General features: G+C 48.6%; 1 protein-coding gene across 5 annotated transcripts in view; it reads right to left on the bottom strand.

Moving 5' to 3' along the window:
* Positions 1–3,275: 3,275 nt before the first annotated feature.
* The window catches only part of LOC109879521 (feline leukemia virus subgroup C receptor-related protein 2), a 60,813-nt gene continuing 51,595 nt past the window's right edge, over positions 3,276–12,493 (bottom strand). For 2 of the 5 annotated variants that reach the window (XM_031836771.1, XM_031836774.1), the window contains one exon: positions 3,489–5,299. In XM_031836771.1, the coding sequence (XP_031692631.1) occupies positions 5,234–5,299 (66 nt within the window). In that variant the 3' untranslated portion in view covers positions 3,489–5,233. Of the gene's footprint in view, positions 5,300–10,990; positions 11,153–12,493 lie in introns of all 5 variants that reach the window. The other 3 variants (XM_031836769.1, XM_031836773.1, XM_031836770.1) reach the window with 3 other exon arrangements.

The following is a 12,493-nucleotide window of genomic DNA, read 5'->3' as shown; positions in this document are numbered from 1 at the left end:
GTTATAATAGAGCTGGAGGACGGACTAGAAGATGTAAAGGGGGGAGGGGGGGGGGTGCTCTACTAGGTCCAACACGACACAGAGCGTCTACACGACACAGAGAGTCTACACAACACAGAGAGTCTACACGACACAGAGAGTCTACACGACACAGAGAGTCTACACGACACAGAGAGTCTACACGACACAGAGCGTCTACACGACACAGAGAGTCTACACGACACAGAGTCTACACGACTCAGAGTCTACACGACTCAGCGTCTACACCACACAGAGCGTCTACACCACACAGAGCGTCTACACCACACAGAGCGTCTACACCACACAGAGCGTCTACACCACACAGAGCGTCTACACCACACAGAGCGTCTACACCACACAGAGAGTCTACACCACACAGAGAGTCTACACGACACAGAGAGTCTACACCACACAGAGCGTCTACACCACACAGAGCGTCTACACCACACAGAGAGTCTACACCACACAGAGAGTCTACACGACACAGAGAGTCTACACCACACAGAGCGTCTACACCACACAGAGAGTCTACACGACACAGAGAGTCTACACGACACAGAGAGTCTACACGACACAGAGAGTCTACACGACACAGAGTCTACACGACACAGAGAGTCTACACGACACAGAGAGTCTACACGACACAGAGAGTCTACACGACACAGAGAGTCTACACGACTCAGAGAGTCTACATTTCAGCTCTCGTAACAAAATGGTTGATATCATAGTTTGGTTGAACACTTTTGGCATCAAATGCTTGAGGTCCCGAGTACCAGTGATGTTTTTGTTGGTGGGGTTCTTTTTTCAATACTGTCCTGAATGATAGAACAACACACACAGTGTAGGTTGAATGATAGAACATCGGTACATGGTTGAGATAATAAGGAAAACCTTTGATGAGACCAGTTGGCAAAGCTTTGTTTCTCAATAAAGGGTACCTGCATTCAACAGCGCTGTTGATGAGAAACCACTCTCTCTCTCTCTCTCTCTCTCTCTCCCTCTCTCCCTGTCTCTCTCTCTCTCCCCATCTCTCTCTCTCTCTCTCTCCCCATCTCCCCCCTCCCCCATCTCTCTCTCCATCTCTCTCTCCCCATCTCTCTCTCTCCCCATCTCTCTCTCTCCCCATCTCTCTCTCCATCTCTCTCTCTCTCTCTCTCCCCATCTCTCTCTCCATCTCTCTCTCTCCATCTCTCTCTCTCCCCATCTCTCTCTCTCCCCCATCTCTCTCTCTCTCCATCTCTCTCTCCCCATCTCTCTCTCTCTCTCTCCCCCATCTCTCTCTCTCCATCTCTCTCTCTTCCCATCTCCCCATCTCTCTCTCCCTCCCCATCTCTCTCTCCCTCCCCATCTCTCTCCATCTCTCTCCCTCCCCATCTCTCTCCATCTCTCTCTCTCTCCATCTCTATCTCTCTCTCTCCCCATCTCTCTCTCTCCATATCTCTCTCTCTCTCTCCCCATATCTCTCTCTCTCTCTCCCCATCTCTCTCTTCCCCCATCTCTCTCTCCATCTCTCTCTCTCTCCCCATCTCTATCTCCATTTCCATCTCTCTCTCCCCCCCATCTCTCTCTCCATTTCCATCTCTCTCCCCCCATCTCTCTCTCCATCTCTCTCTCTCTCTCCCCATCTCTATCTCTATCTCCATCTCCATCTCTCTCTCCCCCCATCTCTATCTCTCTCTCCCCATCTCTATCTCCATCTCTCTCTCTCCCCCCATCTCTCTCCCCATCTCTCTCTCTTTTGTATCATCATGTCTTCACAGTTAACTGTGTAGCAGCACCGCCCCCTGGCTCAGAACATTCAGTCTACATGACCAACATTGTGTTGATGAGATTCTACATTTCTAATCATTAATTAAGGGTGGCGGATAGCGGTTAAGAGCCCGTTGGGGGCAGTAACCCGAAAGGTTGCTTCAAATCTCCAAAACGACCAGGTGGGGGGAAAAAAACTGCCGATGTGCCTTTGAGCAAGGTACCTAGCTCTAAATGCTCCAGGTTCAGACCCTGGCCATGACCCCACTCTCCGAGGATGTCTCAGAGCGGGAGATGTAAATACAATACGTGTCCATTGTGTGTGATTACATGTACACATCCACCTAATGTGTATTATTTCATCCCCTTGGTCTCCTCCTTCTCTCTGGACACCGCTTTCCCTTCCTCTCAGTCCCACGTTCTCCTCTTCCCTACCTCTGTCTTCCCCTCATTATTTCCCCTCCCTCCCTCTCTAGTAGTGAGTGATGTGTAGTGAGTGGTGTGTAGTGTGTGGTGTGTAGTGAGTGCCGTGTAGTGTGTGATGTGTAGTGAGTGCCGTGTAGTGAGTGATGTGTAGTGAGTGCCGTGTAATGAGTGCCGTGTAATGAGTGCCGTGTAGTGAGTGGTGTAGTGAGTGCCGTGTAGTGAGTGATGTGTAGTGAGTGCCGTGTAGTGAGTGATGTGTAGTGAGTGCCGTGTAGTGAGTGATGTGTAGTGAGTGCCGTGTAGTGAGTGATGTGTAGTGAGTGCCATGTAGTGAGTGACGTGTAGTGAGTGATGTGTAGTGAGTGCCGTGTAGTGAGTGATGTGTAGTGAGTGCCGTGTAGTGAGTGATGTGTAGTGAGTGCCGTGTAGTGTGTGTACATTACAGTACAGCCCTTAACCAGCACCATCCATGCCACTGTTGGAACAGGCAACACAGATCTCCATCTGGCTCTGCGCCATGCCAGTCCAGGCCCTCCACCACGTGGCTCCTCTCCCAGGGTAAATCCTTTATTTTTGTGTGTGTGACAGGGGTGCCGATAAATGAGAAGAGCCAAAATAGAGATGGAATCAGTCCTGAGGCGGCTGGACTTAACCACCACGCAACACTGCACAAATCAGATGAGAGCAACGCCATTGAAATCAGTTGACATCAACGTCCTCCACATCCATAGCGTCTCTCCCGTCAAGTCAGTGCACTGTGGACAACGATGTCAAACGCTCACAACTACCCTCGCCTGACTTAATGCACGATGTCAGTGATGTGGTTTTATCATAGGCCCATGCTGCCTGGAGAAAAAAAACAACGAATATTGGTTCATAGAATTCTTGACAATGTCGCCACCTAGTGTTTATGGAGGTAGGTGCGCTCTGTAAAAGGGCCAGTCTGACAGTGGGCATGCTACGCTAGCAGGATGTGACGTCATGAGGTAGTTGTGCTCTGTAAAAGGGCAAGTCTGAATGCTATGCTAGCAGGATGTGATGAGGAAAACAGTTAGATTCAACATTGAAAATCGCTCAAATACTTTTAGGAAACCATTCTTTATTTCAACAAACAGACCTGTTTGTTAAATAGATGTGACATTTACAGAACAACATGGACTGTTATACACAACTATAAGTCAGTGTTTCTAGAAAAGTGACAGGGGAGGGAAATCACTTTATAGATACAGGTAGTATAAAATTATCTTACAAAAATACTCTACCCTTTATTAGTGTGACACGACAACATAACGCACTTTCCCAGCTGTTTTTTTATTACGTCATCAATTGATCATTTTACAATCAAATCAGTATTTGTAAAAACATTTCTCCAAGATATTTGTACATTTCTTTCAAAGATTAATAAAAATAAATAAAAAGTTAACGACAAAAAATTTGCAAAAACAACCTCAATGGCTACATATTGAAAACTGATGTCACATGTCTTTGTGGTAGTTTTAGTAATGCTTCCATGCAACCGAAACCTTAAAAAGGACAAGTTTGCTTTATTTATTTTTACAACTAAGTCGATTTTTTAACATTTGTTTTTGAGAAAATTACCCACATCTGCGATTCACTTCCTCGTTGTGTAGTACGGGGGGGGGGGGGGGGGGCTCTGAAACAAAACAACCAACACGCTCCAAAAACTTCCTTTTAGAAATGGAAAACGCGCTCAGTATAGAGCTGCAGGTCTTTACACGTGACATTGTGTCCTTCCCGAACTTTATCCGCAAACGTTATATTCCATTTCTTGCAACTCAAGCCATTTCCCCCCATCCAGCTGTTCCATTCTCTGCATAGTCAGTCTGCTGCTAGAATGAACAAAGAAGAAGTGACGCTTCAGTCGCTACAAAATTAAATATAATGTATTGGATTAAAGTTCAGAATGACACAATTTCATCGGTACAACGTCTAACGATTTCTAAAAGGACGCATTTGAAAATTAAATATAATGTATTGGATTAAAGTTCAGAATGACACAATTTCATCGGTACAACGTCTAACGATTTCTAAAAGGACGCATTTGAAAATTAAATATAATGTATTGGATTAAAGTTCAGAATGACACAATTTCATCGGTACAACGTCTAACGATTTCTAAAAGGACGCATTTGGATGTTTTTGGCACATTAGTTTTTCCCCCCCAGAGTTGCACAACGAGGATTGGGGTTAGTAAAAAAATATATAAAATAAAAAAATTGTGTTAAGATCCTCAAAACGTTGGATTTGGTCTTTAAAAAAAGCTAAATGATACTTTGAGCAGAGCACCCCCCCTTTTGCCCTCAGAAACGCCTCAAATTCTTCAGGGCATGGGACTCTACAAGGTATTGAAAGCGTTCCACAGGGATGCTGGCCCACGTTGACTCCATTGCTTCCCACAGTTGTGTCAAGTTGGCTGGATGTCCTTTGGGTGGTGGACCATTCATGATACACACAGGAAACTGTTGAGCTTGGAAAAACCCAGCAGCATTGCAATTCTTGACACAAACCGGTACACCTGGCATCTACTACCATACGCTGTTCAAAGGCACATAAATATTTTGTCTTCCCCATTCACCTTTTGAATGGCACACATACACAATCCATGTCTCAATTGTCTCAAAGCTGAAGAATCCTTCTTTCACTTTTCACTTCTTTCATTGAAGTGGATTTAACAAGTGACATCAATAAGGGATCATAGCTTTCACCTGGTCAGTCTGTCATGGAAAGAGCAGGTGTTAATGTTTTCTATACTCAGTGTATACTGTAGAACGACAGTATTATTTGTGCTAATTTTGGACAGTAAACATTTTGTAGATTAGATATGGCACATCTAGAAATTATACAGAAATAATATTTGTTGTTGCATAAATATTGGATGTCTTTTTTGGACAGTGTTAAAGGGAAGTGGTCGTAAACACTTCCTGATTGTGCTCCTCCCCTAAACTTCACATTCCACAGGGTGGGAGATGCTGGTGATTTACTGTGTGTGTGTGTGTCTCCAGCAGATCGTCCGTCTCTAAAACCTGGTTCCGTCGAGGACTGCGGAGGCAGGGAGGGTCCCGTCCTCGGGATCTGAAGGGACCTGTCAATCAAAACAATTTGTCAATCACGTTCCAGCTTAAGACGATCCTGATAATGGGTTCTTTCCCAACATTTCCAGGTTTTCCATAAATCCTGCTCATTTTCTTCTGATTCCAGGAATCGTACAACCAGGATTTATGAAAACGTTACTTTTTCCCCTCGAAACTAGAATTTTGCAACTAATATTATTACAAGAGCAAATAGACCAACTGTTTTAGTATCCGTGGCAACATAACGGAAAAACTAAAATACCAATAAACATAATATGCTACATAAAATACAAGAATGTACACTGGGTGTACAAAACATTAGGAACACCGGCTCTTTCCATGACATAGACCAGGGGTATTCAACTCACCCTACGAGGTGACGGTTTTCTATCCTACCTAATAATTAATTGCACACACACCTGGTGTCTCAGGTCTAAAATCCAGTCCCTGATTAAAAGGGGAACAATGGAAGAATAAAAATGCTATGGAACTGAGGTCCAGAGATTAGACTGAGGGACATAGACTGACCAGGTGAATCCAGGTGAAAGCTAGGATCCCTTGTGTTAAATCCACTTCAAATCAGTGTAGATGAAGGGGAGGAGACGGGTTAAAGAAGGATTTTTAAGTCTCGAGACACAGACAGTCCATGTCTCAATTGTGCCATTCAGAAGGTGAATGGGGAAGACAACATATTGAAGTGCTTTGGAACGGGGGTATGGTAGTAGGTGCCTTTGAACGGGGGGGGTATGGTAGTAGGTGCCTTTGAACGGGGGGGGTATGGTAGTAGGTGCCTTTGAACGGGGGGGGTATGGTAGTAGGTGCCTTTGAACGGGGGGGGTATGGTAGTAGGTGCCTTTGAACGGGGGGGGTATGGTAGTAGGTGCCTTTGAACGGGGGGGTATGGTAGTAGGTGCCTTTGAACGGGGGGGGGGGGTATGGTAGTAGGTGCCTTTGAACAGGGGGGGGGGGGTATGGTAGTAGGTGCCTTTGAACAGGGGGGGGGGGGGGGTATGGTAGTAGGTGCCTTTGAACGGGGGGGGGGGGGGGGTATGGTAGTAGGTGCCAGGAACACTGGTTTGAGTGTGTCAAGAAGTACAACTTAAGAACTGCAACTTGACACAACTGTGGGAAGCATTGGAGTCAACATGGGCCAGCATCCCTGTGGAATGCTTTCAACACCTTGTAGTGTCCACACCCCAAAAAACTGAGGTTGTTCTGGGGGCAAAAGGGGCTGCAACTCAATATTAGGATGGTGTTCTTAATGTTTTGTTCACTCAGTGTATTTATAGACCCAACTACACAAACATGAGTTACCACACACATCCTATTGTACTACAGAGATACTACATACATCCTATTATACTACAGAGATACTACACACAGGTGAAAAGATCAGAAGCTGTGCATGAATCATAGAATCTGGAGTGTGAGGTGGAAAGTGAAGATGGAAGGAAAAGAGGATTGAGATGTGAGGGGTAATGTTTTATCCAGAAAGCATCCTATCACTTTTAGCCAATTAGAAAAGACACATCTTAGTAATAAAAAAATCTTCCAGGAAATCTCAGAGGACCTGAGCCGGAGGACCTGAGCCCTAGGACCCTGCCCTAGGATCTTTGTGGGCTATACTCAGCCTTGTCTCAGGATGGTAAGTTGGTGGTTGAAGATATCCCTCTAGTGGTGTGGGGGCCTTCTCTCTTTCTTTCTCTCTCTCGGAGGACCTGAGCCCTAGGACCATGCCCCAGGACTACCTGACATGATGACTCCTTGCTCTCCCCAGTCCACCTGGCCATGCTGCTGCTCCAGTTTCAACTGACCTGAGCCCTAGGACCATGCCCCAGGACTACCTGACATGATGACTCCTTGCTCTCCCCAGTCCACCTGGCCATGCTGCTGCTCCAGTTTCAACTGACCTGAGCCCTAGGACCATGCCCCATGACTACCTGACATGATGACTCCTTGCTGATCCCAGTCCACCTGGCCATGCTGCTGTTCCAGTTTCAACTGACCTGAGCCCTAGGACCATGCCCTAGGACTACCTGACATGATGACTCCTTGCTCTCCCCAGTCCACCTGGCCATGCTGCTGCTCCAGTTTCAACTGACCTGAGCCCTAGGACCATGCCCCATGACTACCTGACATGATGACTCCTTGCTGACCCCAGTCCACCTGGCCATGCTGCTGTTCCAGTTTCAACTGACCTGAGCCCTAGGACCATGCCCTAGGACTACCTGACATGATGACTCCTTGCTCTCCCCAGTCCACCTGGCCATGCTGCTGCTCCAGTTTCAACTGACCTGAGCCCTAGGACCATGCCCTAGGACTACCTGACATGATGACTCCTTGCTGACCCCAGTCCACCTGGCCATGCTGCTGCTCCAGTTTCAACTGACCTGAGCCCTAGGACCATGCCCTAGGACTACCTGACATGATGACTCCTTGCTGACCCCAGTCCACCTGGCCATGCTGCTGCTCCAGTTTCAACTGACCTGAGCCCTAGGACCATGCCCCATGACTACCTGACATGATGACTCCTTGCTGACCCCAGTCCACCTGGCCATGCTGCTGTTCCAGTTTCAACTGACCTGAGCCCTAGGACCATGCCCCAGGACTACCTGACATGATGACTCCTTGCTGTCCCCAGTCCACCTGGCCATGCTGCTGTTCCAGTTTCAACTGACCTGAGCCCTAGGACCATGCCCCAGGACTACCTGACATGATGACTCCTTGCTGTCCCCAGTCCACCTGGCCATGCTGCTGTTCCAGTTTCAACTGACCTGAGCCCTAGGACCATGCCCCAGGACTACCTGACATGATGACTCCTTGCTGTCCCCAGTCCACCTGGCCATGCTGCTGTTCCAGTTTCAACTGACCTGAGCCCTAGGACCATGCCCCAGGACTACCTGACATGATGACTCCTTGCTGACCCCAGTCCACCTGGCCATGCTGCTGTTCCAGTTTCAACTGACCTGAGCCCTAGGACCATGCCCCAGGACTACCTGACATGATGACTCCTTGCTCTCCCCAGTCCACCTGGCCATGCTGCTGCTCCAGTTTCAACTGACCTGAGCCCTAGGACCATGCCCCAGGACTACCTGACATGATGACTCCTTGCTGACCCCAGTCCACCTGGCCATGCTGCTGTTCCAGTTTCAACTGACCTGAGCCCTAGGACCATGCCCCAGGACTACCTGACATGATGACTCCTTGCTCTGCCAAGTCCACCTGGCCATGCTGCTGCTCCAGTTTCAACTGACCTGAGCCCTAGGACCATGCCCCAGGACTACCTGACATGATGACTCCTTGCTCTCCCCAGTCCACCTGGCCATGCTGCTGTTCCAGTTTCAACTGACCTGAGCCCTAGGACCATGCCCCAGGACTACCTGACATGATGACTCCTTGCTGACCCCAGTCCATCTGACCGTGCTGCTGTTCCAGTTTCAACTGACCTGAGCCCTAGGACCATGCCCCAGGACTACCTGACATGATGACTCCTTGCTGTCCCCAGTCCACCTGGCCATGCTGCTGTTTCAGTTTCAACTGACCTGAGCCCTAGGACCATGCCCCAGGACTACCTGACATGATAACTTCTTGCTCTCCCCAGTCCACCTGGCCATGCTGCTGTTCCAGTTTCAACTGACCTGAGCCCTAGGACCATGCCCCAGGACTACCTGACATGATGACTCCTTGCTCTGCCAAGTCCACCTGGCCATGCTGCTGCTCCAGTTTCAACTGACCTGAGCCCTAGGACCATGCCCCAGGACTACCTGACATGATGACTCCTTGCTCTCCCCAGTCCACCTGGCCATGCTGCTGTTCCAGTTTCAACTGACCTGAGCCCTAGGACCATGCCCCAGGACTACCTGACATGATGACTCCTTGCTGACCCCAGTCCATCTGACCGTGCTGCTGTTCCAGTTTCAACTGACCTGAGCCCTAGGACCATGCCCCAGGACTACCTGACATGATGACTCCTTGCTGTCCCCAGTCCACCTGGCCGTGCTGCTGTTCCAGTTTCAACTGACCTGAGCCCTAGGACCATGCCCCAGGACTACCTGACATGACTCCTTGCTCTCCCCAGTCCACCTGGCCATGCTGCTGCTCCAGTTTCAACTGACCTGAGCCCTAGGACCATGCCCCAGGACTACCTGACATGATGACTCCTTGCTGTCCCCAGTCCACCTGGCCATGCTGCTGTTCCAGTTTCAACTGACCTGAGCCCTAGGACCATGCCCCAGGACTACCTGACATGATGACTCCTTGCTGTCCCCAGTCCACCTGGCCATGCTGCTGTTCCAGTTTCAACTGACCTGAGGCCTAGGACCATGCCCCAGGACTACCTGACATGATAACTTCTTGCTCTCCCCAGTCCACCTGGCCATGCTGCTGTTCCAGTTTCAACTGACCTGAGCCCTAGGACCATGCCCCAGGACTACCTGACATGATGACTCCTTGCTGACCCCAGTCCACCTGGCCATGCTGCTGTTCCAGTTTCAACTGACCTGAGCCCTAGGACCATGCCCCAGGACTACCTGACATGATGACTCCTTGCTGACCCCAGTCCACCTGGCCATGCTGCTGTTCCAGTTTCAACTGACCTGAGCCCTAGGACCATGCCCCAGGACTACCTGACATGATGACTCCTTGCTGACCCCAGTCCACCTGGCCATGCTGCTGTTCCAGTTTCAACTGACCTGAGCCCTAGGACCATGCCCCAGGACTACCTGACATGATGACTCCTTGCTGACCCCAGTCCACCTGGCCATGCTGCTGTTCCAGTTTCAACTGACCTGAGCCCTAGGACCATGCCCCAGGACTACCTGACATGATGACTCCTTGCTCTCCCCAGTCCACCTGGCCATGCTGCTGTTCCAGTTTCAACTGACCTGAGCCCTAGGACCATGCCCCATGACTACCTGACATGATGACTCCTTGCTGACCCCAGTCCACCTGGCCATGCTGCTGTTCCAGTTTCAACTGACCTGAGCCCTAGGACCATGCCCCAGGACTACCTGACATGATGACTCCTTGCTGACCCCAGTCCACCTGGCCATGCTGCTGTTCCAGTTTCAACTGACCTGAGCCCTAGGACCATGCCCCATGACTACCTGACATGATGACTCCTTGCTGTCCCCAGTCCACCTGGCCATGCTGCTGCTCCAGTTTCAACTTCCACCTGACTGTGCTGCTGCTCCAGTTTCAACTGTTCTGCCTTATTATTATTATTCGACCATGCTGGTCATTTATGAACATTTGAACATCTTGGCCATGTTCTGTTATAATCTCCACCCGGCACAGCCAGAAGAGGACTGGCCACCCCACATAGCCTGGTTCCTCTCTAGGTTTCTTCCTAGGTATTGGCCTTTCTAGGGAGTTTTTCCTAGCCACCGTGCTTCTACACCTGCATTGCTTGCGGTTTGGGGTTTTAGGCTGGGTTTCTGTACAGCACTTTGAGATATCAGCTGATGTACGAAGGGCTATATAAATAAATTTGATTTGATTTGAAATCTCGACCCCTTTTTGGTCAAAAGTGAAAGAGGTTTAGATAAAGAGGGAATCCTAACTTCCACTTGTTTATGCACGAATGTCAAAATGCGGAGACTGCATTCTAATCTGACTTAAACAGTAAGTTAGGATTCACCCCTAAGAGAATAGTGGACAGAAAAGCGTGTGGTGATTGTTGGTTCGGTTTGCTGTGCCCCTACCTTGGCTCGTCTGAGGTTCGAGCTAAGAGTGTAAGCGTTAGGGGGGGGGGGGGGGGGGGGGGTTAGTGATCAAGTCTGAGAAGAATCAGAAGGGCTGTCCAGTCTCTTGATTAGAGCCGTGGCCCCGTAGCCCAGCTGCTGTCCAGAGAGCAGTCCGTCCTCCTGGAACAGACGGTCTTTATTTTTAATTGACCTTGATATTACGGTCAGGGGGGGGGGGTTAGGAAAGTGCTGTGTTATCATCGCTGTCTAAAACCATATTTTCAGGACAAAGGAAAAGAACATCCACGTTTGACCATTTATGAATATCCATTTATGAAACGTCAGAGGTTATGGAAAACGTTTTCCTTGGTTCTAGACTAGAGTCATGAAATGTTCAGATTACATCGAGTTACTTTCAATACATTGTAACAATTTTTTTTTAAAAGGGGCCAAAATGGAGTTACAAGGTTCTCTTTCCCCGAGACGTTATCTTATCTTAGTTTACCAGGTTTTCCTATTGAGGTTTAAAACACCTCTCTCAGATCTGCCCGTCAACAGACTATGTCCCAAACGGAACGCTAGTCTGAGGGGCCCGGGGGGGGCAAAGGTCGAGAACGACGCTCTCTTCAACCTCTCAAATCAGCCACAAGGTCTTGTCAATCGCCTCTGGTTAACACTGCTCTTTCTCATGGTTAACGGTCTCAAATATATCTGTCTATTGATACAATCTCTTTCTTGCTTTCTCTGACCACCTGTTCCTGTCTTTTGCTTTCTCCTTTTTATTTTATTTTAATTTTTTATCTCACAGCAACGTTACCAGTAGTGAGACAAGCACGTGATCATTAGGATTCAACATTCTGCGGTCCAACGGATTCAACATTCTGCGGTCCAACGGATTCAACATTCTGCGGTCCAACGGATTCAACATTCTGCGGTCAAACGGATTCAACATTCTGCGGTCAAACGGATTCAACATTCTGCGGTCAAACGGATTCAACATTCTGCGGTCAAACGGATTCAACATTCTGCGGTCAAACGGATTCAACATTCTGCGGTCAAACGGATTCAACATTCTGCGGTCAAACGGATTCAACATTCTGCGGTCAAACGGATTCAACATTCTGCGGTCAAACGGATTCAACATTCTGCGGTCAAACGGATTCAACATTCTGCGGTCAAACGGATTCAACATTCTGCGGTCAAACGGATTCAACATTCTGCGGTCAAACGGATTCAACATTCTGCGGTCAAACGGATTCAACATTCTGCGGTCAAACGGATTCAACATTCTGCGGTCAAACGGATTCAACATTCTGCGGTCAAACGGATTCAACATTCTGCGGTCAAACGGATTCAACATTCTGCGGTCAAACGGATTCAACATTCTGCGGTCAAACGGATTCAACATTCTGCGGTCAAACGGATTCAACATTCTGCGGTCAAACGGATTCAACATTCTGCGGTCAAACGGATTCAACATTCTGCGGTCAAACGGATTCAACATTCTGCGGTCAAACGGAT

This window comes from Oncorhynchus kisutch, linkage group LG12, assembly GCF_002021735.2.
Source record: "Oncorhynchus kisutch isolate 150728-3 linkage group LG12, Okis_V2, whole genome shotgun sequence".
NCBI classification, from domain to species: domain Eukaryota; kingdom Metazoa; phylum Chordata; class Actinopteri; order Salmoniformes; family Salmonidae; genus Oncorhynchus; species Oncorhynchus kisutch.
The sequence above is the reverse complement of the archived record's forward strand: the minus strand, read 5'-3'. Positions and strand labels throughout refer to the sequence as shown.